This window comes from Manis javanica, chromosome 7, assembly GCF_040802235.1.
Source record: "Manis javanica isolate MJ-LG chromosome 7, MJ_LKY, whole genome shotgun sequence".
In the NCBI taxonomy this organism is placed as follows: domain Eukaryota; kingdom Metazoa; phylum Chordata; class Mammalia; order Pholidota; family Manidae; genus Manis; species Manis javanica.
Window position 1 is genome coordinate 12,870,757 of NC_133162.1, and position 23,877 is coordinate 12,894,633.

The 23,877-nt window shown below is 36.4% G+C and overlaps 1 protein-coding gene across 3 annotated transcripts in view; it reads left to right on the forward strand.

Annotated features, from left to right (window-relative positions):
- Positions 1-23,877, forward strand: part of PDZD8 (PDZ domain containing 8) — a 65,772-nt gene that overhangs the window by 21,400 nt on the left and 20,495 nt on the right. For 2 of the 3 annotated variants that reach the window (XR_005059370.2, XM_017639758.3), the window contains exons 2-3: positions 824-949; positions 10,371-10,473. Coding sequence is in view for 2 of the 3 variants with exons in the window: in XM_017639758.3 (XP_017495247.3) it covers positions 824-949; positions 10,371-10,473 (229 nt within the window). In the remaining variant the exon portion in view is untranslated. The remainder of the gene's footprint in view (positions 1-823; positions 950-10,370; positions 10,474-23,877) is intronic. The other variant, XM_017639837.3, reaches the window with a different exon arrangement.

A 23,877-nucleotide genomic window follows, 5' to 3' on the forward strand; every position in this document is an offset into this window, starting at 1 on the left:
CTTTAATGGAAGATATGAATTGTGGCTCATATTAAAACTTTTTAAAGCTTGCAGTTGATAGTCAGCGCAAGCTTTTCTATGAAAACCAGGGTATTAACGATGAGCACATAAAGGCCTGAATAATTCATAGGTAACCAAAGTGTTATGTAGTTTGGGCTTTGATGGAGTCAAACTATGTTGAATTCAGGTTTTGCCGCTCACTGTGTCAAGTTAAACAAATTCTTTAACATTTCTAAGCCTCATTCTCTTAATCTGGAAAGGGAAGCTAGTAAATACTACCCTCTCAGGATTGTGAGCATTAAATACTACAAAGCGGTATAAACCTTTCAGCACACTGTCCAGCAAAAAGTAAATAACTCTGATGAATATTTGCTGATGTTAATTGTTATTGATGTTAGTGCTATTGTTATTATTATCATTATCATGCCCTAATCACTGTCAATTAGATTGTTTCCATAAAAAGTACATCTGCATTTGATCTTGTACTGTAGGAACACTCTTTCCCATATTGTCCAGAAAGATTGTGTGTCCTGCCCCACCCGTTTCAGGGCATACTTGTGGTCTCCAGGTTTTCGTTTTCTTTGTTCTAAGTGTCCTGTCTTGTCAGGGAGGGCATGCCAAAAAAACAGGAGGTGTGGGTGTCATAGAGAAGGTGCCATTTGCTGCCAGTCATGGGGGAGTGTGGTAAGCTTTGGTTGTATAGGGCACATGCAGTATTAGGTGTTTTTGTTTTGTGGTGTTTTTCTATAGCTAATTTTGTTATTATGCTTTAAGCTATGTTGCTTATTATTCATAAATTTAGACTTATTTTTACTTTTGTTAGGTTTAAGCCATTTTTTCCATTCCAAACCTTGCACGGATTTGAAGAAGATGAAGAAGAACATATCCATATACAACAATGGGCACTTACTGAAGGTCGCCTTAAAGTTACGTTGTTAGAATGTAGCAGGTATGTTCTTTGTTTTTTTCATTACTACATTATGGGAAAGAAAGTGCAGTGAAGCACACTCAATCAGTATTTGTGTGTGTTCTCACTTTGTGTTAATTTATATTGTTCTGTAAGTTTTTTAATAGTAAATTTCATAAAATAGTTCTTTCCAGCTTGCAAAACATTCTAATGGTGGGGATGGGGTGTGTGCATGTGTATGCTTGTGTGAGATTTACTTCAGTGATTCCCAAACTTTTTAGATGCATGATGTTCTGTTGGGCATATTTCTGATTTACTGCCTATTAGAGAGATGTTCATATCATACAACATTTTTGAGAATTGTTTGTGGTAATTGGAAATAACTGGAAAGTTGCAAAACCAGGCTTGGAAACCCCTGTGGTTCTTCAGATTTTAGAGCTGGAAAGGACCTCAGAAATCATATTGCCCATCCTCCTCATTTAGTTTGCCAGCCCCCCATAGTCTAAGCTGTGTTCATACTTTCCTTGAACTACTTACTTACCTCCTAAAACTGTTACCAATATAACAACCATAATGAGCTTTTCAAACTGCAAATCTATTTGTCACTTTCCTAGCCTACTCTAAATTCTTTAAGGGCCTTCCCATTACTCTTAGGACCCAAATCCTTGCTATGGCTACATGCCACTCTTACCTCTCTAGCTTCTTTCTCGGTCCAGCCCCTCACTCACAGTGCTTCAGCCACTTAGGCCTTCATAAGGGAAGAAGCTGGCAAACTCTCTCTGAAGGGCCAGATAGTAAATGTTTCAGGCTTTATGAATCACATCATCTCCATTGCAGCTACTCAACTCTGTCGCCTAGTGTGAAGGCAATTGTAGATAGACAATAGGTAAATGAATGGGCATGGCTATGTGCCCATAAAACTTAGACAATATGAATTTCATAATTTTCCTGTGTCATGAAATATTCTTCTTTTTATTTTTTTCAACTATTTAAAAATGTAAAAACTATCAGTGGCTGATGGGTCATACAGAAACAAGCAGTGGGCTGGATTTGGACCATGGACCACAGTTCACCATTCCCTACCTTAACTATGTTAAAGTACCAAGCTCTTCGTGTTTACTACCCACTGTTTTCCAGGCTGAAGGCCCTATCCCATTTTCTGCTCCTGAAACCCAGCCTTCTGGTTTACCTCAAAAGCTACCTCTTTAACATGCCTCATCATCATTCCAAGTACAAGGATATTGTCCTTGGGCTTCATTTCTGCGACACTTGTTTGTACCACTTATTAGGTACTTATCATTTCTAGCTCATAATAAAAGTTCTGAAGTAGACAGGTTATATATTATACCTAATATATTTGTGTCTTTGCTAATAGGTTAATTTTGAGTATATTAATAATATGATAAATATTTTTTTAAGTCTTGGAGTGACTCAATATTGTGCACCATTATGTCAGAAAGTCTGGTTGAAAAGGAATTATTTTATCAAAGAAAGATTAAATGTACTATAAATTTTGTAGAAGGTATTGTCCAGTAAAATGACATATAAAATAAAACATGGCTCTACACAAGTATAAATTTGACATGGCTAAGCTAATATGCTATGGTAAACATGAGTATTAAATATCTAATTATAATTTGGGCTTGTCATGTTAATATTCAGAAGGATATTTTTCAGATGGCCTGTGTCTAAGGAAATCTTGAACTGATGCTTTCTTTCTTTCTTTCAGTGAATTTTTTTTGTAGATTCACAGGTATCAGAATCATGCTGTTGAATTGCCTTTTCCAAAATAATCATAGCAACTTTCAAACCTTTGAAGGGCAGCTTTGGGCAAAATTTCTTGACTCTCCTCTTGTTAATTCCTATCCACCTATTCATCCATTCATCCCCAAACCTGCAAAGGTAGCCTTGAGAGAGATTCATTGATTCATTCCTTCAACAGATATTTGTTTAATAGGATGTTTATGATGTTAATAAAGAGGTACTTGTGCTAGGAATTTTAAAAACTAATTATTTTGCCTTAGTGTTGCTGGTGAGGCTATGTATTTGATTATATGTCTGTCTTTTCTAATTATCTGAAATACAATTTTGAATCTCCCAGTTAAAAGCTTAGCGGTGAAGACATGATTTCATTTTTAAAAATTGGTTCTAACACTTTTCTTTTGTCACATTTTTTAAAAACACAGTCATTCTGGACAGTTGCATTTTCTTTTGCATTGACTAAAGCTGATTTTTTAACCACGGATGAACTCAATTGCTGTATTTGTAGTACTGCCATTAAAAGCCTAAATCATTTCACATTAGTGTTGCAAACACATTAAGATTATTATTTTTAAATTTATATAGTCCATCTTCTGTCTTAAAGGATTTGAGGTATTTTGAGGAAAATATATGCCCATATACAGTTAGAGAAGATAAATTAGATCAAAAGCAACTATATAAATAAAAGATCAGTTTTCTAGCAGCAAAGGAAACGTGATAGATTACTTAGCTTTTATTTTCTGATAAACTGTACATGGTCTTCAGTGGTGAAGAAATTCTGGTACCAAATTGGGATTTGTTATATACATCTTTATATAAAAGACCCTAAATGGTGTCATGGATGAATTTTCATTTGTGTGTGTATGTGGCTGGTTTTATCTTCCAGTTACATAAGAAAACAAAGATTGTCGTCAGTGAAAGCAAAGTTCGTAAAGTTTTGTTGTGTGAGAGTTCCGTACCCTAAAGTAGTATATTTAGGATGGTCTGTCCTAAATACAGATGGAAGAAGATTCAAATTAAGGTCTTTTCTTCACTGAGTCACACTGTTCTAAAGTCTGTGTTTTCTCAGCAGCTTTTGGTGTGTTGTTTTGCTTTCCCAGGTTCCAAAAATATCTTACTCAAAACATTTTTAAATGTTAACACAAATAGAAAAAACCGCAGCAGCTGATCTCCTACGTCCTACTCTATTACCAAAAGTCTTCTTGTTCCCCAATTGTCTGTTATCAACATGGACTCTTGGATTCCTATTTTTTTCCAATGGTTATAATTCTTTATTATCCTCAATTATTTTGTTGCCTAAATTGTCCCTGATTTGGCCACTAGGAACCCCTTCAAACTGACTCCTATATCCTTGGGATGTAACCTTGCCTTTCTTTTCTTTTCTTTTTTTGAGGTCTTCATTCTTATCATAGGTTCACTAATGAACCTATAACAGGCTGTTCCAGATTCATTTTGTACCTTCTCTGCCACAGTCCTAGCATCAGCTGCTTTTCTAAAGGGCCTGGTTCCTTTTAGTAGAAAATGATACTAGAAATTAAGATCTGTGTTTTGGATGTGTCCATTGCTTCTTCATATATTTATAGGCCCCTCCAGTGTACAGATAGGAAATACATATATGTATAGGCATTTATACATATATAAATACATACAACACATACATAATTTAGAAATCACAAGTTCACCCAATTCTTCCAATTCAAATCCATCTTCCTAGGGTTGTTCCTTGCCTTGGTTCTTTCCCTCTTCATAGTTTTATGTCCCTTGGACCCTGCCTCCCAATAACATCAGCTTTTTTAATCATTTGCTCAATCCTGTAATACATCTCAGTTTCAGAATTGCTTTGTCCATACAAGTACATAAAACATACTGACTAAAGGGAATTCAGGATTTATTTGCAGTTTCCTCCTGCTCTGCCTAACACTGAGGGCATATGGTCAAGTACTACATTCATAAATTAGATTAATTTGTCCTCTGTGTGATTACATGACTCATCTGAATTATAGTTGGCTTTGTTTTACTTCATTTTCAGTGTCAGTCTCCCTACCACCCCTGCCTTTCCATCCTTAATTGAATTTTATTTTTGACTGTGCACAGCATTAACATGCTTCCAAAACCCAAGACTGTACAAAATAAATACAGGCAGTCCTTACTCCCCAATGCACTGTGCTAACCAAAACCTTGCATTATCAGAACAGTACAAAGTTGGGACATGATACTGGTAAACAGTTGACACAAAGTAAAGTCTGCCTTGTTGTCCAAAAATCTTCTGGACCTTTACTGATTTTTTTGGTCTGGTTAGTTTACTGTATATTCTCCATTTCTGTTGCTCTTCATTCCTTCCCGTAATTCAAAATTGTCATCTGGTATCCTTTCCCTTCAGCCTAAAGAACTTCTTTTAGCATTTCTTGTTATTTAGGTCTGGCAACAAAATCAGTTTTTGTTTATTTGGAAATTTACTTTTCTTTTAGTTTTGAAGGATAGTTTTCCTGACAGAGAAGTCTAGGTTGACAGTTATTTTCCACCAGCACTTTATTATGTTAATCCCGTATTCTGTTGGGAAGTCAACAGTTAGTCTCATTATTCCTTGTCCAGGTGTAGCATGTCATTATTCTGTAGCTGCTTTCCAAGTTCTGACTTTATCTCTGGCTTTCGGCTCTTTGGCTATGCCTAGAGGTGGTTTTCTTTGTCTTTTGTTTTTTTTTAATCTTCATATCCTTTTTTTTTTTTTACTTTTTTAACTTACGAAGAAAATTTTGTTTCTGAAAGGTTTCATATTATGTTAGAATTATATACATATTGGAAATTGGTTTTTACCTATTTGAAGGTGAGTCATTCATTCTTTTAAACATGAATCTTGGGATGTAGAAATTAATAATGAAGTATCATTTTGATGACTAAATGCAACAGTTTTTTTCAAATTGTTGCAGTAAATAGGGTCAGCCCCTCTTCCCTAAGGTCGTCATCTGGCATATAGTGCTGTTTCTTTTGTAATTGTGCACCTCCACTGCCATTTCACAAAGCAGCACAACTGGTTCAATTCTCCTGGTGTTTGAATTGTAAAAGAATTGAAACAAACTAAGTAGGAACCAAGCTGACATAAAACCAAAGCTCTGCTTTAAAATGCCAAACTCCAAAATGTTTTCCGTTGTGATGCTGGCATGTTACATACTTACATATAATGCCCGCAACAAAGTGAACTGTGAAATGAACTGTGGTCAGAAGATAAGCATTCAAAAACCTTACTGTATCTTTAAGTTTCCCCATTTGCTCCATTATGCTGTAGCTTGCCAGGCAGGCTTCTTGGGTATTTTATCTGTAGGTGGAGGTGGGACTCCTGATTTTAACCAAAACGTAGCTACCTTTTTCCTTTTCCTGTCAAACTTCGTGAACTCATTGTCTCAGTTTATGTAGCCTAGACTCTTCGTTCACTACTTCTGTGATCTTGGGCAGATGACCCAACCAGTTTTCTGGTCTAAAAACTAGGGTAATATTACCTGTGTCTTAGAGTACTTGTGAGAATTGAGGGAGCTAATAAATGTAGAGCCATCGGGTGGGAAATGTCAGCTGCCCCTGCTGCTGCTGCTGCTGTCACTGCTGGTGCTGCTGCTACTGTCACCACTGCTACTGCTGCTGCCACCACTGCTGCAGCCACTGCCACCCGACCATCCTGCAGCCTCCAACAGCAAAGGCAGTCGGTGCTGTGGCAAACACAGAGGAGTGTGATGTCCAACACCTGTGCTTTAGGTTTAATTGTATTTGGGGCTAACAGATGAAAGCAAATGCATAAACAAGCCAGCTGTGCAGGGGTGTCTGATTTTCAATGAGACCCAGTAAGTAGAGTTGAGCCTTGAATAACCCGGGGCTTAGGCTGCACTTGAAATGCATGTGTAATTTCTGGTTCCCCAAACTAACTACTGGTAGCCTGCATTGACCGAAGCCTTACCAATAACAAAGAGTCAGCACACATTTATGTGTGTGTTATATACTGTGTTCTTACAGCAAAGTGAGCTAGAGAAAATAAAATGGTTTTTCAAATTGTTACATCAAAGAATTTTTTGGAGACTTGCATTTATCAGAAAAAATTTGTGTAAAAGTAGACCCACAGTTCAGACATGTTGTTTGAGGTCAGCAGTACTGTGGGAATCAGTGTGAGGAGAGAGTGTTTTGGAGATGAAGCTGCTGTGGACGCTTCATGAATAGGAGTGTATCTTCTAGTACAAGTACACAAATGAGTGGCAGACTTTAGATAATTAGAAAAAGAGCCAGTAAGATTAACCTGAGAATTTGTCAGGTATTTTCAGGGACCTTATCTGAATGAAGTGTAGCTGTGTATGTGAAAATTTAGAGCCAAATTTAAATTTGCTGGCAGAAGGCAAGATTCTTTTAATCAGAGGGAAGTTGTTGAAAAGTGTCTGAAGGTGACATTAAGAAACACTTGTTTTCAGAAGATTGCTATTTATAGAGTGGATTCACCAAGAAAGAGTGAAGCCCCAGAGACTAATTATTGTAGGTAAGAGGTAAGGAGGTAAGAGGAGATTAAGTGCTTGAAAGGCATGAATTAGTAGGAACTGGAAGGAAGGCATAAATGGTAAGTAGGACAAGGTTCTGTGAGTGACGGAATATGTGGATGGGTGTAGGTGGGGGAGGCAAAGGATGTTAAGGATTTGAGTCTAGGAGAATTGTGGTATCATTGCCTTTGGTCATCAAGTACTGATTATTTTTTATATATTGGAGGATAGAAAGGGTAAAACATAGCTTCTGCCTTTCAGGACTAAAGGGAGAAATAGAGGTGCTTGTTGCAGAGGGAGATGGATTTGATTTATGTATCTTAAGTAGTAGGGCATGGTTAGATTTCCCTGTAGAAGTGTTATGGGAACTTGGGCTTTCAGAACTAGAGCAGGACAAAGACAAAGACTAGAGATTAAGTTTGGAAGTCTTTGTCATGGGCAGAAAGCTGAGTCCTGGGTGGGGATGGTTTCTGAGGGGGAGGAATATAGACAGGAGTTTAATATACTGCCTCTTTTTTTATTAGCCATCTAGTGGGTGTGAAGTAGTATCTGTACCTCATTGTAGTTTTGATTTGCATTTCCCTGATGGCTAATGACATTGAGCATATTTTCATGTGCTTATTGGATCTTTGCATATATTCTTTGGAGAAACGTCTACTCATATCCTTTATCCATTTTTTAATTGGATATACTAGACCCTCAGGGGATATATGATTTGCAAATATTCTCTCGCATTCTGTGGATGTCTTTTCAATTACCTGATGGTGTCCTTTGAAACACAAAGGTTGTATTGTCAGTGAAGTCCCATTTATCTGTTTTTTTTTTCTTTTGGTACTTACGCTTTGGTATGTCCTGTCCTTAGCAAACCAAGGTCACATGATGTTCTCTTCTCTTAGATTTAGGTGTGTGACTCATTCATTGTGAATTAAGTTTTGTTAAATCTTACTTAATGTTTTTTAACAACATAGAAGAGTTGTTATGAAAAATATGGAATAACTTATGATCTCAGGGGAGGATTTTAAGAATTGTGCTTTCTTATTCCTAAATCCTGAGAGTGTGTATCTGTTAGGAGTTTGGGAACACTAGTTAGTTTTTAGCCTTTTCTGCCTGACAGTAAAGGCCCTAAGTAGTTTGCTCTTTTGAACAGATGGTGGCAGCAGAGCTTTGATGAATGAAAACTCTATCTAAACCTAGTATTTTATAAGTATGAATCTTCTAATGTTTTTGGCAACAGGTTGTTAAGCACTAAGATTATATTTCCTTTTAATAAAACCACAATGAGATATCACCTCACACCAGTAAGGATCACCACCATCCAAAAGGCAAACAACAACAAATGTTGGCGAGGTTGTGGAGTAAGGGGAACCCTCCTTCCTATACTGCTGGTGGGAATGTAAATTAGTTCAACCATTGTGGAAAGCAATATGGAGGTTCCTCAAAAAACTCAAAATAGAAATACTATTTGACCCAGGAATTCCACTCTTAGGAATTTACCCTAAGAATGCAGCAACGCAGTTTGAAAAAGACAGATGCACCCCTATGTTTATCGCAGCACTATTTACAATAGCCAAGAAATGGAAGCAACCTAAGTGTCCATCAGTAGATGAATGGATAAAAAAGATGTGGTACAAATCCACAATGGAATATTATTCAGCCATAAGAAGAAAATAAATCCTACCATTTGCAACAACATGGATGGAGCTAGAGGGTATTATGCTCAGTGAAATAAGCTAGGTGGAGAAAGATAAGTATCAAATGATTTCACTCATCTGTGGAGTATAAGAACAAAGAGAAAACTGAAGGAGCAAAACAGCAGCAGACTCACAGAACCCAAGAATGAACCAACAGTTACCAAGGGGAAAAGGACTGGGGAGGATGGGTGGGAAGGGAGGGATAAGGTTGGGGGGAAAGACATGGGGCATTATGATTAGCATGTATAATGTGGGGGAGGGGGCACGGGGAGGGCTGTGCAACACAGAGAAGACAAGTAGTGATTCTACAGCACCTTACTACACTGATGGACAGTGACTGCAATGGGGTATGTGGGGGGAACTTAGTGATGGGGGGAGTCTAGTAAACATAATGCTCCTCATGTAATTGTAGACTAATGATACCAAAATAAAAAAAATTTCCTTTTGACATTAAAAATTATTTAAGCTTGAGGATTTTTCTTATCAGTTTACTCAGGATTTTCAGTTTGTGAGGTATGGACATGATTTGCTTGAGGTCTCCAACCTTAGGGCGTAATTTTCTCATATTAGTCTAATATGGTTTATCTACTTTTCTTTCATTATCTCACTCCTACCCCCATAATCTTCCCATAGAGATAATAGAGTAGCAGAAAAAAATGTTGATTAATGTTAAAGCTATTCTTAAGCTTACCCCTCCTAAATAAAACATACTGTCAGACTTGTGTTTCAATTTAGAAGATAGGTAATATAAAAGTTGGACATGTGGGCAACATTTTTTCCCTTCAGTGATATAACTGCTTTATATCATCTTAAGATGGGATCTGAAGTTTCCTTTTCAGTTAAACAGCAAAATAAGGTGATGCAGTTATTCCTTGACAATCGTTTTCAGACAGTAGAAATAACAGATATTGAGCACTTACCATTTGCTAGGTACTGTGCCAAGTGACTTGTATGTATTGTCTTTTCACAACAGTTCTAAGAGGTAAGTACTATTTTTGCTGTGAATTTTCCAAAAGAAGAGATAGGTTTAGAGAAGTTAAATAATTTGCCTAAAGTCACATTAGTAGATGAGAAGTGTGTGTTTATTCATAAGCAACTATTTTGTACTATTTTATTATGTTCATGTACTTTTTATAGTGATGGTACCATACTATGTGTATCGACTCTGCAGCTTATTTTTTAAATTCAGTAGTCTGATTTGAAGCTCTAGCTCTTGATATTATACTATGTATGGATATCTGATCAATTTGTTTACCTTATGAATAGGTATTACTTTCTATTTGATTTAGCTGCTGAAAAATAGCTTGTTCTTGAACTTCACCTAATTTTAGCTTTACTTCACTTTTCCACTAGAGGGTGTACCAAGTGTTTAATTTTTTTTTCTGTTACCAAAATTATAATAGTAATATAAAAATTTACTACTTCTTGGTATAATGACCAGAAAGAAAAATTTAGTGCATATAACTGATGTAATAGTCTCCTTGTTTTGTTTTTATACTGCAGGTTACTCATTTTTGGATCCTATGACAGAGAGGCAACTATTCATTGTACACTTGAGTTGAGCAGTGGTGTTTGGGAAGAAAAACAGCGAAGTTCTATTAAGACGGTAAAATGGATTTGCAGTTTTATATCTATGTAATGTTTTTATTCTATAAGCATGTTTTTATTAATACTTCTATATTCCTAGAGTTATTTTTGGCCATGTGCAAATAATTATGAACAGCTCTTACTTGTCTTGTTGCAGTACAACATTAATAATTAAATGAATCACATAAAACTATAGTATTCAGATGGCTTGCTTGCATGAGAAACCTAGTCTGACTAGTCTTCCTTCCAGAACTTTAACATTATTTCTGTTGCGGAGTCAGAATGAAATAATACTAAACACCTTAGAAAGTATTTAAATTGAGAGCATTCATTCATTCAATAGATATTTTATGGGCATTTATTTTGTACTAGGCACCGTGTTAGGTGCTGGGGAAACTTCAAAGACAAGAAAAGACTGTGTTTGTGGTGCTAACGTGGGATAGAAGTTTGGTGTGAGGGATAGAAGGCGGGGGAGGTGAACTACACGTTACAGGATGGAGGTCGGACAGACATAGCAGTGAGTGAGGAAACCAAAGAAGTGAATGAAGTAATTTCCAGAGGTTGACAGGTGCTATGAAGAAACAAGGTTATGGTGAAGAAGTTACAAGTTATAGCAAAGGAGACTTTAGTTCTGGTGATCATAGGGAAAGCCCCTAAAGAGAGGACACTGGAGCAGGCTTGTCAGCTCATGATGCTGGAGCAGGATGCCCAGTTAAATTTCAATTTCCAATAAGCAGTGAATAATTTTTTTAGTATAAGTAATGTCCCCTGTTTTTATTTGCTAAATCTGATACCTTACACTGGACATGACATTTGCATGATGAAGATGAGTGAATCATGTGGAGAGTTTGGGGACTTGATGGTGTGGAAGGCATTTCATACAAAGAGAACGGCAGATGTGTGAAGGCAAGTGAGAGGAATGCACTTGGTGTGTTTGAGGAACAGAATGAAAGCTAATGTCACAGGAGCATGATAAAAGTCAAGTGTCATGCTTAATCTTGTATGGCATGATAAGGAGTTTGAATTTTATTATTTGTGGTGGAAGAGCTTTAAGATGAAGAGTGACGTGATCTTGTGAACATTTTGTAAAAAATGTTCTGCCTGTATAGAAAAAGGATTATAGGAGGACAAAAGTAAACCTAAAGATAGATGAGTGAGGAAGCATTTAGGAGAAGGTTACCTAGGTGGTGTATAGGGAAATGGAAAACCAAGAATGGATTTGGGATATACTTTTGGTATTAAAGGACATAGAATTCTAGTTTCTTGTTTTGATATGTCTTAAAAGAGACTCATCTAAATTGCAAGACTTTGGGAAAAAAACATAAAGACTTTTAAAATATTTTAAATGCTACATTTAAAAATAAAACCAGTGCTTCTCTCAATGTTTTAACTGGACTTGCTGGGTTCTTTGGGTTCTTAAGTGAATAAAAATGGTCAGTTGTTATTGTTTCCATAATTGAGATTTTCTGAATATTACGCCTAGCAGTTTTAATAGCAATTAGTACATGCTTCTTGGAATTTGCATTAATCTATTGCATTAAAGATCTAGATGATGTATCAAAATGTTGTCAACAGGGTTTCTTTATTAAACCTGTGCAGTTTCACAATGGAAATAGGATCTCAGAATTTTATGGCTGAAATAGAAAAAAAGGCCTATGCCCCAAAGGAACATACAACCTTTTGTTTTTATTTAAAAAAAATTATTTCATTTACTAAGCATATACTGAAATATAGGTTTGATAATAATAAATAAAATTCCAAGAGTGCTTCCTGGAACTTTCCAAACCTCTCTGGAGTTACTTCTGCTCTTTTAAAGATAAGATCTACTTAGCACGTTACTAGTGTTTTGAAGGAATAAATTATAGTTGTATGTATTCTTTTAAAATGTATTTAATAGCTTAGGTATTTAGCTGTTTCTGTCACATATAACTCTTGGTGGCAGTATAGCCGATCTTGTGATTATTATTTATAGCCAATATTTAAGAAAACCATTTCTCCAATGTCTTCATAATACTGATAAATAGGTACTTTCAAAATGGACTACCTAGCTGTTCTATATTAGTAGTAGGTTATTTCTAGAATAGCCTATTTTTCTCTGTAGCATTTTTAAAATAGTAACAATTCTCACTTTTAAAAGTATATTCATTAACATATCACCATGCTCTTGAAGAATATGACTTTTAATGGTTATGTGGTATTTTTATGGATGTTTCTTTGACTTCTAAATTCTTTTGAATTTCTTTATGTAATAACTGTTGTGACTGTCATTGCGTAAAACTTGAGCAGTGTGAAACTCTTCAAATAGAGTACTTTTGATCAGAGTGGGAAAATAAGGAGAAGTAAAGCTGAAGAGGGAAGATGGGTTGAACCCACAGAGTCTGAATTTGTGAAAGTAGTAAGGAGCTATTGAAGATTTTGAGCATGGGAATAAAATGTCAAAATAATGGTTTTTAGAAAGAAAGACCCCTGCTTTCTTTGGTGGTTGTTTGTGCCCTTTCTTTTAAGTTAAGCCTCAAGCAATTTGAAACAACTTCTCAGAGGAAGAAAATAAGAAGTTTTATAGTTCTGAAAAACATAAATACATGAAAAAGCATTGTTTTTTCTGGTTATGAAATGTTCATAACTAGCCATTGCTATTGGCATTTTCAGTTTCCTTTATTATATTTTCAAAGATATGAGGTTAGACAGCTTTAATATTTTATAATAAAGGTTAGTAAGACTTTAATCTTGAGTTATAATTTTAGATCTTAGCATATGTCATAGGTAGTTTTGGAGAAAGAATTCTGCGTTACTAATTACATCTGGTGTCAAAAATGTCAGCAGCAGTGAAGTGTCTCCAGACATTGAATTAAGCGTGTCTGAAATAACTCTAGGGAAGAGAATAAGAATGTTTTTCAAGACTACATAAAATATTGCAGAATAGGATTTGATAATTTGGGATATATTGCAAATTTGGATAGAAAAGGCATCATTAAAAAATGAGTATGCTAAAATATTTGATGAGTTTAGAAGCCATCTGTATAAATATAATCCAGGCTTAAATCCATTTTTTAAATGCTAAAATTTATTCAGTGATGTTATCCAGTAATTTCAATGATTATGCAGAATGAACTTTATTCCTTCCATATTTTAAATGTGCCTTTGAGTAATAGCATGTACCATATCATGCTGTTAATGGGGGAAGATCAATAATAGAAAACTTTAGATTTGTAATATTTACACAAACGTTGGTGGGTGGGCATGGAATAATTATAATGCTGAACTGCAAGTATTAGCAAAATCTAACGAATAAGACTTAACTTGCCTCGTCGACAAGCCCTTGTGTGTCTCAGTATGGCAGCTCAACAATACTGTAATCAAGTAGCCTGGCTTTCTGTTTGCTTTTTCCTCCACATCCTTAGAGTGGGGTTTTTGTCCTTACAGTTGGAAGATGTCTATGCACCCTTAGTATCCACCTCTCATTAAAAAGGGTGAAGTCTAGGACATGCCAAAGGCACATGTCAGCCAAGTTTTGTCCTTTTTGAATGCTTTCCTGTAATCTCCTCCCAGGGACCTCCACTTAGATCTCATTAGCTAGAAGTGAGTTACATGGTCCCCCAGTAGCTAGGCAGTATGGGGAATCATTTTAGTTTTTCAGACTCTAGAGAAGTAAAAGGCAAGGGAAAAGAGTTATGAATGCCTTTTAGGCAGCCAGTCCCAAGAAAAAATTCAAGTCTATTTGATGACTTTTTATTTTTAGAGGGAGTTTTCTTAAATTGGGATATAAGGGAATAATTGAAAAGAATAATTTAACAAATAGCCTGTGTAGAGCCTACTTTCTACTTTATTAAAGATCCAAGGAACTTTGGAGCAAAATCAGACATTCAGATCAGTGCCTGCTTATTAGCTTATTTGCTATTAGCTTATTTGCAGAATAAAAGAGCTCATAGGAGAAATTGGGTACTTGTGGTGGTGGTCTTTAAAAATAAGAAATAAGGAAAGATTCCTCATCAGAATCTCATGAAATATGATAGCTGAGGTGCAAATAAATAAGATATTAGGCTTAAACAAAAACTAGGGAAACATCTGGAAGAGATGACAGAGTCAGTACTAAAACTATGTTAACCTACACCAACAGAGATAAGACAGTCTGTGATTTATTTCAGCCTGTTGCAGTATGCAGCTATGTGACGATTTGCTTCCCCTTCACTAAGGAACACATTTATGGAGTTTTCAGAGTTAAAAAAGTTTCAGGTCATGATATTTCAGTAGGAAACTATGAAAACAATGATATATCCCTGGAATTTATAGTGCTTATCAAATAAAATTCACAATAAAATTAATCTGACATATATTAAGCCTACTAAAGTGCACATAATCATTATTATGTACATGGTAAAGCAAACAGACCACATAAGTGTCACATAAACACATGGTTTTAAAGAGAGCTGCTGAGTTTCAGTCTCCCACAGTAGGAGTTCCCTCCCCACTGACCACCCACGGCTTTGACTTTCCTGACACAAAATAGGTTATCAGTAAGTGACCCTCTCTTTGCCTATTTGAATTATCCTGCCTGTGCCATCCATGTCTTTTCTTCTATCATTTATCCATACATTGGATACTCGATGTTTACTCTTTGTGCAACGTGGAGTGCTGAGGGTATTTGGGAGGAGAGGAGGCACCAGGAAAATGAACTGTGGTACCTCTGAACTGGGGAGTTCTGGGATAGAGCAAAAGTTAGTGGGGCCAGTTGGCACCCAGCTGTTTTGTCAAGTCCTCTCCCTGTTTTCTATTCTGAACGGAAGGATGAAAGGAGTTTTAATTTTTAAAACAATCTTTTTAATGTACATTTCCTGTTGCTGACCCTACTCCTTCGCCTTCCAGCCTACCACACTCTGCATTCAGACATTTGATAGCAGTTGTCCTTCTAAAGAGAGAAGTCTTTTCTTATGAAATTTGGGATAGAAGGTTAAAAATCCAAGTAACTGTTAAGTCAGTGCATTGGCATAAATATGTCACTATTAGAGGAAGTAAGAGGAAGCATTTCTGTTTTGAAATGGAGAAGGCATTAGAAAAGAATCTTCTGGGACCCTGGATATATAGTAGATGGGCAGGAGAGATGCTAAAACAGTCATGTGTTCAGTATAAATAGAAGCAGAAGCACATCATGTCTTATGTAGCCTAATATGCAGGTACCAGAGGGAACTGGTTAAAGGAATAAGGATATGTCATGGTATTTCAGATTTTCCTGAAAAATAAGAAGTAATAAATCCCTGAAGAGCATTCAGGTAACAATTGGGAAGAATCCATAAATGATCATTTGGAGCTCTTAATCAGAATGAGTATATTCCTTTCAGAGTTACGTGGTGTCAGCTGGCAACTTGGAATCAGCAGCTACTATGAGAAGAGCTTTCAATAGGGTCAGCCATACTCACAATTATGAAGTCAGAAAAATTCATCTTCTGTATTCTGAACTTTATCCTTCTGTTTGACTTAAGTGGGACTTTTCCTTCCCCCCCTGCTGCTTCCCTATTGAAATCTCCTTTTTGGAAAGGATTTGGTTCTGAAAGATAATTTTTATCAGTTGCCCTTCAATTTTCTTTTTAAACATACCCTTACAATTAAAAAGACAGTTGAGGAAATGATGGCTATTCTCTAAGAACTACTGTCAGTGTAGGAAGAGACATACAAACCAAGTATGTAACATTACGTAATGCTTTCGAGTCTACAAAGTACTTTTCCCATATACAAAGAGCCAGTCTTTTGCATATAGAATCTATAATTACTCCATTAAATTCCACTACCTCTAACAAAAACTGGTCTATGAATGGTATTTTAATAATTAAGAGACAGTTTGGGAGTAATAAGAGTGGAATCATTTTAGAGCAGAGGCAAGGAGTGCTCTGAAATTGTGGGAAGACGAGATTTGAATGGAAGGGCTTGGTTTATATTAAGATCACGCATGTTCAGTTGCCCAACACTGACCTGGTTCAGAGGCAATCCATCTTATTATAGAGCCTAGTGAACTTTCTTGTACTTTTAGAGTAAAGATTAGAGCAACTGAATATAGGAAACACTTGGTAGAAGGAGGGTAGTCAGTTGGAAAAAAATATAGTATATAGGGAAATTGTTCACGTCTAGTGTGGCAATGCTAACCAAGCATATGGAGGAAATGGAAATAGTATAAATGCACTTTCAACTTTCAGAAGGCTTTCGATGAAGGTCATACCAAACGTTCCCAAATCATCTAATTACTAGAGTATTTTGTCACAGATAGGGTATGAGAAACCGGGTAAAGATGACCAGGTGTAATATCCTGGATGACTTTGTCCAGGACTTTGATCTGTTTCCACGAATAATCTAAAAGCAGCACTACCCAGTAGAAGTAAAATGTACACCACTTAGGTAATTGTAAATTTTATGGTAGCCATGTTTTGAAGAGTAAAAATACACAAATGAACTTAATTTTATAATGTTTTATTTGACCCATATACCCAAAACTGTCATTTCGACATGTAATCAACATAAAAATTCAGGAGTTTTTGGTTTTAAACCACATAAAGTCTTTGAAATCTGGTGCATATTTACAGTTACAGCATCACAAGTCATGCAGCCACATTAGAAGTACTCAGCAGCCACAGGTGGCTGGTAGGTACTGTATTAGACAGTACAGTCCTAGAAGAAGGAATATACAATACTCAGATTTGCGCACAGTACTAATCTTTTCTAAGTTGTGCCAAGTTAAGAGGAACAAAACAAAGAGCTCTCAGGAAAGTACATAAGAAAGAATTCCAAACTATGCTTAAAACAATATGAGATGTAGGATCCTTAAAGAAATAGACAATATGTCATTGTGACTGCAAAACAAGAAATTCAGCTTTTCATGAGAGTGGATGTCACAAAAAGAATACACTTACTTAAAAACCATGAAATCCTCACAGAGAAACTTCACTATTTGTGCATTTCTGGTTTCTATAATATAAGAAGTTTATAAACAGCTGGATAAGATAGAAACTAAAACTAACATGGAAGTGAGATAGCCATATAAAGATAAATGGATGGGAAAAAATAAAGTGTTCTTCAGCTGAAAAGACAAAGGTGGGTGAATGATTAATGGAAGCATATAAATACAAAAAGTAAACAATAGGATGGTCAACAAATGCACTGAGCATGGAACTAAGTCTGTGAGGCTGTTAACATAAATCTTATATCCCTGACGATAATGCGATAAATGCTGCAAGAGGGATACTAAAAGGTTTTTAATGGTAATGCCTCACACTGCATACTTGCTGCTAGACTCTGCAGGGGCACATGTACGCTAAATTCTTTTCATTCTCTGTCTCCTACACCTGGTAGAATTCCTGGCATGTTACTATTGTTCAGTCAATGTCCTGGGAGGAGTAGGGAGTATAAGTGATGGTTTTGAAATACAAATCTGATCCTATCAATTGCATCCTTAAATCTCTCAATGGTTTCTTATAGTTCTTAAAATAAGGACAGATTCCTTGATGTGGCCTGCAAAGCCGTCTCTGGCCTGGCCTCTGTCTGTTTCTCAAGCCCTCCCTTCTACCTTCCCATCCTACTTCAGGCTGGCCATCTTTTAGTCCTTCACACTTGCCGTACTGTGTTCGCTATACAACCTTGTCTGTGTGTCCTCTTCCCCAGCACATTTCTCCCCATGCATACCTGTACCTGTCACCATTCTTCACATCTCTGCTCCTGCCAGACCTTAGCTTGTTTGCTCTCAGATACATTCTTGGGCCCTTCCCCTGCACTATGTCATGAGAGCCTGACCTTTGCTGGCTGGATTTCCAAGACTTTGTGTCAGCTGACTTGTAGCTGGGTTTGACCAGTGTGACACTCTGGTGGGAAGTGGAAGTGGACTGGGGAGACCAGGGTATTCTTCCTCTTCTCTGCTTTAGACAGCATGTGTGGCAGCTAGCATTTCCCCTCCTTGGCTCCATGCTGCTCACAGGACAGGCCCACTCTGCTTCCAGCTTAGGCTTGATGCTCCAGCCCCTGGCTTCTAGGAAAGCCACTTCTTCCCTCTGTCCTTCAGCCTAAGGTTGGTGGTAACTTCTGACTGTTGCTAATGTCTGGGTTGCTTTACTGTCTCCTGTCTGGTTCTCAGTCCATCCATCAATGAGTAGCCATTCCCCCGTTTTAAAAGTCCCTGTGTTTCAAATACTTAGGCATTTCCTGTTCTTTATCAGACCCTTACTGATATACCAACCAATCATCATTCTTTGGGGAAACCTTCTGTAATGAGCATGAAACTCCTTGGTAATAGTTATCACAGTTGGGAATTCACATTTGTATTTGCATCATCATTTGGTGGGTATTATCTCCACCCCTACCTTCCTTTTCAATAGCAGATACCATGGATGTTTTTGCCCACAACAACATCCTTTCCATTTAGTGGATATTCACTAGATGTTTCTGGGAAGACTGAACCTGGCTGTCTGGCCATGAATCTTCATTTACCTTCAGTCCTTTTTTCTTCTAGACTTGCAGGTTGCAGTGTTCTTAATCACATGCCTATCTCTTTTCTTCCTTCAGGGCTATCTCTGATGTATATTTTAACCAAATAAAAATGTTTAGGTTGAAGGGGTCCACAAAATGAGATTTACTGCTCAATACTTCTGTAAAAAGCCAGGTTTGAATGGTACATAGTGGTATAATGGCCTTATTAAAAACACCAAAAGAATTTCTTAGTCTATTTATATAATTCAGTATACCTAACTAAAATGACTAATCTAAAATTTTGCTTGTGTCACTTTCCTTTTAGTTTTGGAAAATTTTAGAAGTCTTGCTGAATGCTATCTGTCAAGATCTATCCATGAATTGTTGAATGTAGATGCAAAGAATTTAAAAGAGCTCCCTAAAGACCTGTGTTTTCCAGTAAAAACATCTGAGGCAGATAAATTTATAAATACATTAGGCTAGATGCTTCAGAGTTGGCATTCAGGTGTGTTTGTTTAAGGCCAGATGCCTTGCAGATAATATTTTGGTGCTCCTATTTAACCATTTGCCATTTGCTGTCCTAACCTTATCAAAAGGAAGAAAAAGATTAAAGCCTTTTTGAAAATGTCAGTTTTTATGAAAGCTCTGGCTTAGTTAAATTTGATAATATTTGCAAATACAGTAGGGACTCAATGAAATTTTAACCATAAACAATGTTCCATAATTTGGCTTCTTAAGCTAAATAACTGAGGTTTACTAGTGAATCCTGTGTGGCATTTCAACTCTTAAAGTTCATCTTCATTAAAAATAAGGGATGCAGCTCTGTGTCTCACATTTTCTAGGTGCGATTAATGATTGTGAAATACTGTGAAAAGAGCAGGACCCTAGGTTAGAACATAGAAACACCAACTTTCCAAATTAAATCAGTGTAAGGCACTGTGCCCGTGAGAAAGAGGAAACTGAGTATGAAGTGTAAGGCAATGAGAGGATGGTCCTTTCTTTCAAAGAAGAAAAGCAGTGAGAAAATTAGTTCAACAGTATGATGAGCATCAATCTATTGGCATATGAATGTTCTACAAGAGTTTCAGAATAAAGTACTGTGAGGGTCTGTTGAAAGTAAGATCACAGTCTTTTTGGAAACTGGGAAAGGATATGTTAAGGAGGTGACATTTGAACCAAGCCTCAGAGTATATGCAGGATTTTAAGATGATAGGGAGGGCATTTCCATGTGGAAGATATGGGGTAAACCCAAATAAAGAGTGAGCAATGTTTGAGTATGTTTAGCATAAGTGAGTTGTCCGTGTTGGCTCAAGGATGTGGTAATGTAGGAAGACTAAGCGTAACAAGAATAAAAGGGTTGGGCCATGTAATAAAAATGCTTTAAATACAGGCCTAAGAAGCTTGGCTGTTACTATCCAAAACAGTACGAGAATGAAAGTGATCTCATCAGAAATCTTACTTTAGACAAACTTGGCTCTGAATTTGAGTCACTTACTGGGAGCATGATCTTACTCAAGATCCTATCTCATCCACAAGTATTTTATTCCTCTATAAAATGGGACTAATAGTGCTTCACATGGTTCTTTGAAGGATAAATGAGATTCTGTATATTAAAATGTCTAGCACAGTACCCAGCATATAATAGGTAGTAAGTAATATGTTTACTAAATCTGGCAGCAAATAGGTAAAGACAAGGAAGATTTGACAAGAATAAGACTTGAAACAGTAGAGATGAAGGGTAAAGAAAGTCTGAACCATAGTGGTGTCATTGAAAATGGAAAATAGAAGCACTGTGGCTTGGATAGCACTGGAAGTGGAGAGGTTTTTGGAAAGAGAGAGAGAGAAAGCCAGAAAGACCAGAGCCGTGAGGCAGGGGGAGGAAGAAGAGAGAGATCTCATTCCAGACAGGTTGGGCTTGAGGTACAGTGATTATCAAAGGTCAGGCAAGAGATGGAATTTTTCCATGTGCTGCTTTGATCTACTCTTTTTGTTTTTGCTGTTATATTTGCAGTGCTGTTACTTAAAGTTTTAACATCTTACCTGATAAGTTGAACACTTTATTGGGGTATATGCTCTGTTTTTTAGGTCTCTTTCTTCAAATAGGATAGAGAAGCAGAATGTTGTCACGAAAAAGTAGTCAGAATAAATTTTTTTTTAAAAAAAGCATCTGAGAACAAGTTAGGGAAATATGTTTAGTAAAACTTAAGCATTGGTTTTGGATTCTGTTTCTCCGGACTCTCCAGTTTACTGTGACTCTAAGTAAAACTGACTCACTCCATCCTTACTTTGTCATGAACTGGAACATCCTACTCAAGGCAAAGTAGCACCTTCTCATAGAAACCCACTGAGTTCATTCTCTGAGCCATATATTCAGTGGCAGGATGCAGAACAAGGAAGTGCACAATTCAGGGAAAGTGCTAGAGAAGTGTTATCAGAAATCCTGCAATAAGATAGAACTACCTGTCCCCACACATTCAGTCCAGTGGTACTTAGGAGCACTAACAAGATAATGAGCAATTTCTTTGTGCCAGTCATGATTTTAGGACTTTATATGCTTTAACCATTTAATTCTCATAACAACCCCATGAGAAGAGGCACTGTTAGCATCTCCATTTCATATATGAGGAAACTGAGGCACAAAGAGGGAAAGTAATTTAACCTAATTTATCCAGCCTGCAGGTGGTAAAGAGAGTCTACATATCCAGGCAATGTGACTGCAGAGCTGGTGTTCTTAATTACTATATCATTGCCACCACTAGTGGGTTCAATCCAAAGTTCTCCCACTCTCGTTCTCTGCCTATAAGCCAGTTACTTCATAATTTCTAAAACAGAGATAACATAACAGCATAAGAGGTAAGTGTCTGTAAAACACTTCCCACAGTATCTGGCACCTAATAACTCTAATGGTAACTATTACTGTTGAAGTTGACCTAGATGCCACCCCCTTTGCTCCTAGGCTTTCAGTGCTATCTGGTATTTTGCATTTCCTTATAAATCCCCTGTTCCCCAAACTCTTTTAAATCCATGCTGTAACACGGGTGAGGACGACAGGGGAGTAGCTTCTTCAGCCATGGGATGTTTTTTTTTTTTTTAAGACAGGAAGGCCAAATAGTGACTTTTAAGTACATGAGCAAGTATATTAAGGGCTCTTATAAGAAGGGTGGAGATCACGTAGGTATTGCCCATCTCATCTGAGGATAAAGCATGGACAAACATTTAAAGTGCAGAATACTTAAGATGATTAAGAACTTCTTTGGAATAAAGAATGTTAATGTCATAGCATAGAAAAAAAGTCTAGATATCTGTAATTAATAAAAGTTTCAGAACATTTAGGAAGTAGTTCCTGCTACTAAACTACTTGAGATCTCTGGGTACTCACTTTTGCATTTTACTGTAAATGAAGTCCCATTCAGTTAAACTGAAGGTACTTTAAAATGAATAGGCTAAAAGTAAAACTAGCCTCAAAGTTTTATTATCTTCAGACAGACAAGTGGAAAGAGTGGCAACAACACAATTCATATGTCCTGTTAAATCAATCGATTTAGTATTTCTATAAGGTATGTTTTTCCACATAAATATTGAACATGAATAGAGTTAAAAGTGGGTTTGAGGACAGCTGTGTTTCCCATTGTTGATTTACATTGATACTGGATTGTACTAGACAAATAGGTGGTTATATTTGAAAGCTGTTTATATATAAATAGTATGTTCTGTACTGGAAAAGATAAGAATGTTTTATTAATCACTGTAAATTAGACAACTTCTGGGTAACTCACTTTATTTCATTAAAGGTTATCAAGCAGTTCTTAGAATATGAACAGGTAGCTTATTTTCCAGATGAATGATGTGTGAATTCTCTTTTATAAATTGGTCAACACTGAGAATGTTGTCAGAAGCCTAAGTATAGGAAACCAGTGAGAAGTAGAGAATCATGCAGTTTTAATTTTTGTGATGATATAATTGTTTGTGAAATTTAAGGAATGTGCATATTTTAACAATAAAAGCAGTTGTTATAAGATAAAAATGGTGTATGTTCGGAAATTAGTGTGAGCTATATATTTTTTTGCCCATGTATTTTTTTTTAATTCAGAAAGCTATAAAGAAAACTGCAAAAGTCAACCCTAATTCCACTAACCCAGGGAAACTACTGTTAACTTTTTAGAACTTTGTAGACATAAGCATATATACTATTCATAGGGTATGTTTATGGTTTTTTACAGAGTAAAATGAGGTCATGTATTTTATAACCTGCCTTTTTTCCTACTTAACAATATACTAAGGCCATATTTTTATCTCCATATACATTTCATCATTTTTATGTCTGCATGATATTCTACTGTGGAGCATAATTTATTTAACCAATCACATTAATGAACATTTAGACATTTTTCAATTTTTTGATGTAAAGATCTATGTCAGTGTGTGTATATTCATGCTCATGTATTAAGTTCTGGTTGGCACAGTTTTTCTATAAAGGGCCAGAAAGCAAATATTTTAGACTTTATGGGCCAGTCTCTGTCACAGCTACTCAACTCTGCTGTTTTAACTCTAAAGCAGCCAGAGACAATACATGAACAATTGAGCGTCACTCTTTTCCAGTAAAACTTCTTTAAAAACGGCCCACAGGCTATAGTTTACTGACCCCTGCTGATCTAAGTAAGTCCTTGCAAAATATGCAAGAGTAAGTCTGTCCGTACCTATTTCATAATTACATTCCAGCTAGAATAAAGTCTGTAGATTAGATAATAGTATAAATATCAGTGTTAATTTTCTGACTGATAATTGTACTATAGTTATATAAGAAAGTGTCCTTTTAGAAAAATCACAGATATTTAGGGGTAAGGTGGTATTTTGGCTGCAACTTGTTTTCATGTTGTTTAGAAAACTATGCACACAGAAAGAAACAAATACAGCAAAGTGTTAACAGTTGAGAACTCTGGATTCAGGATACATAGAAATCCTTTATACTATTTTTGCAACT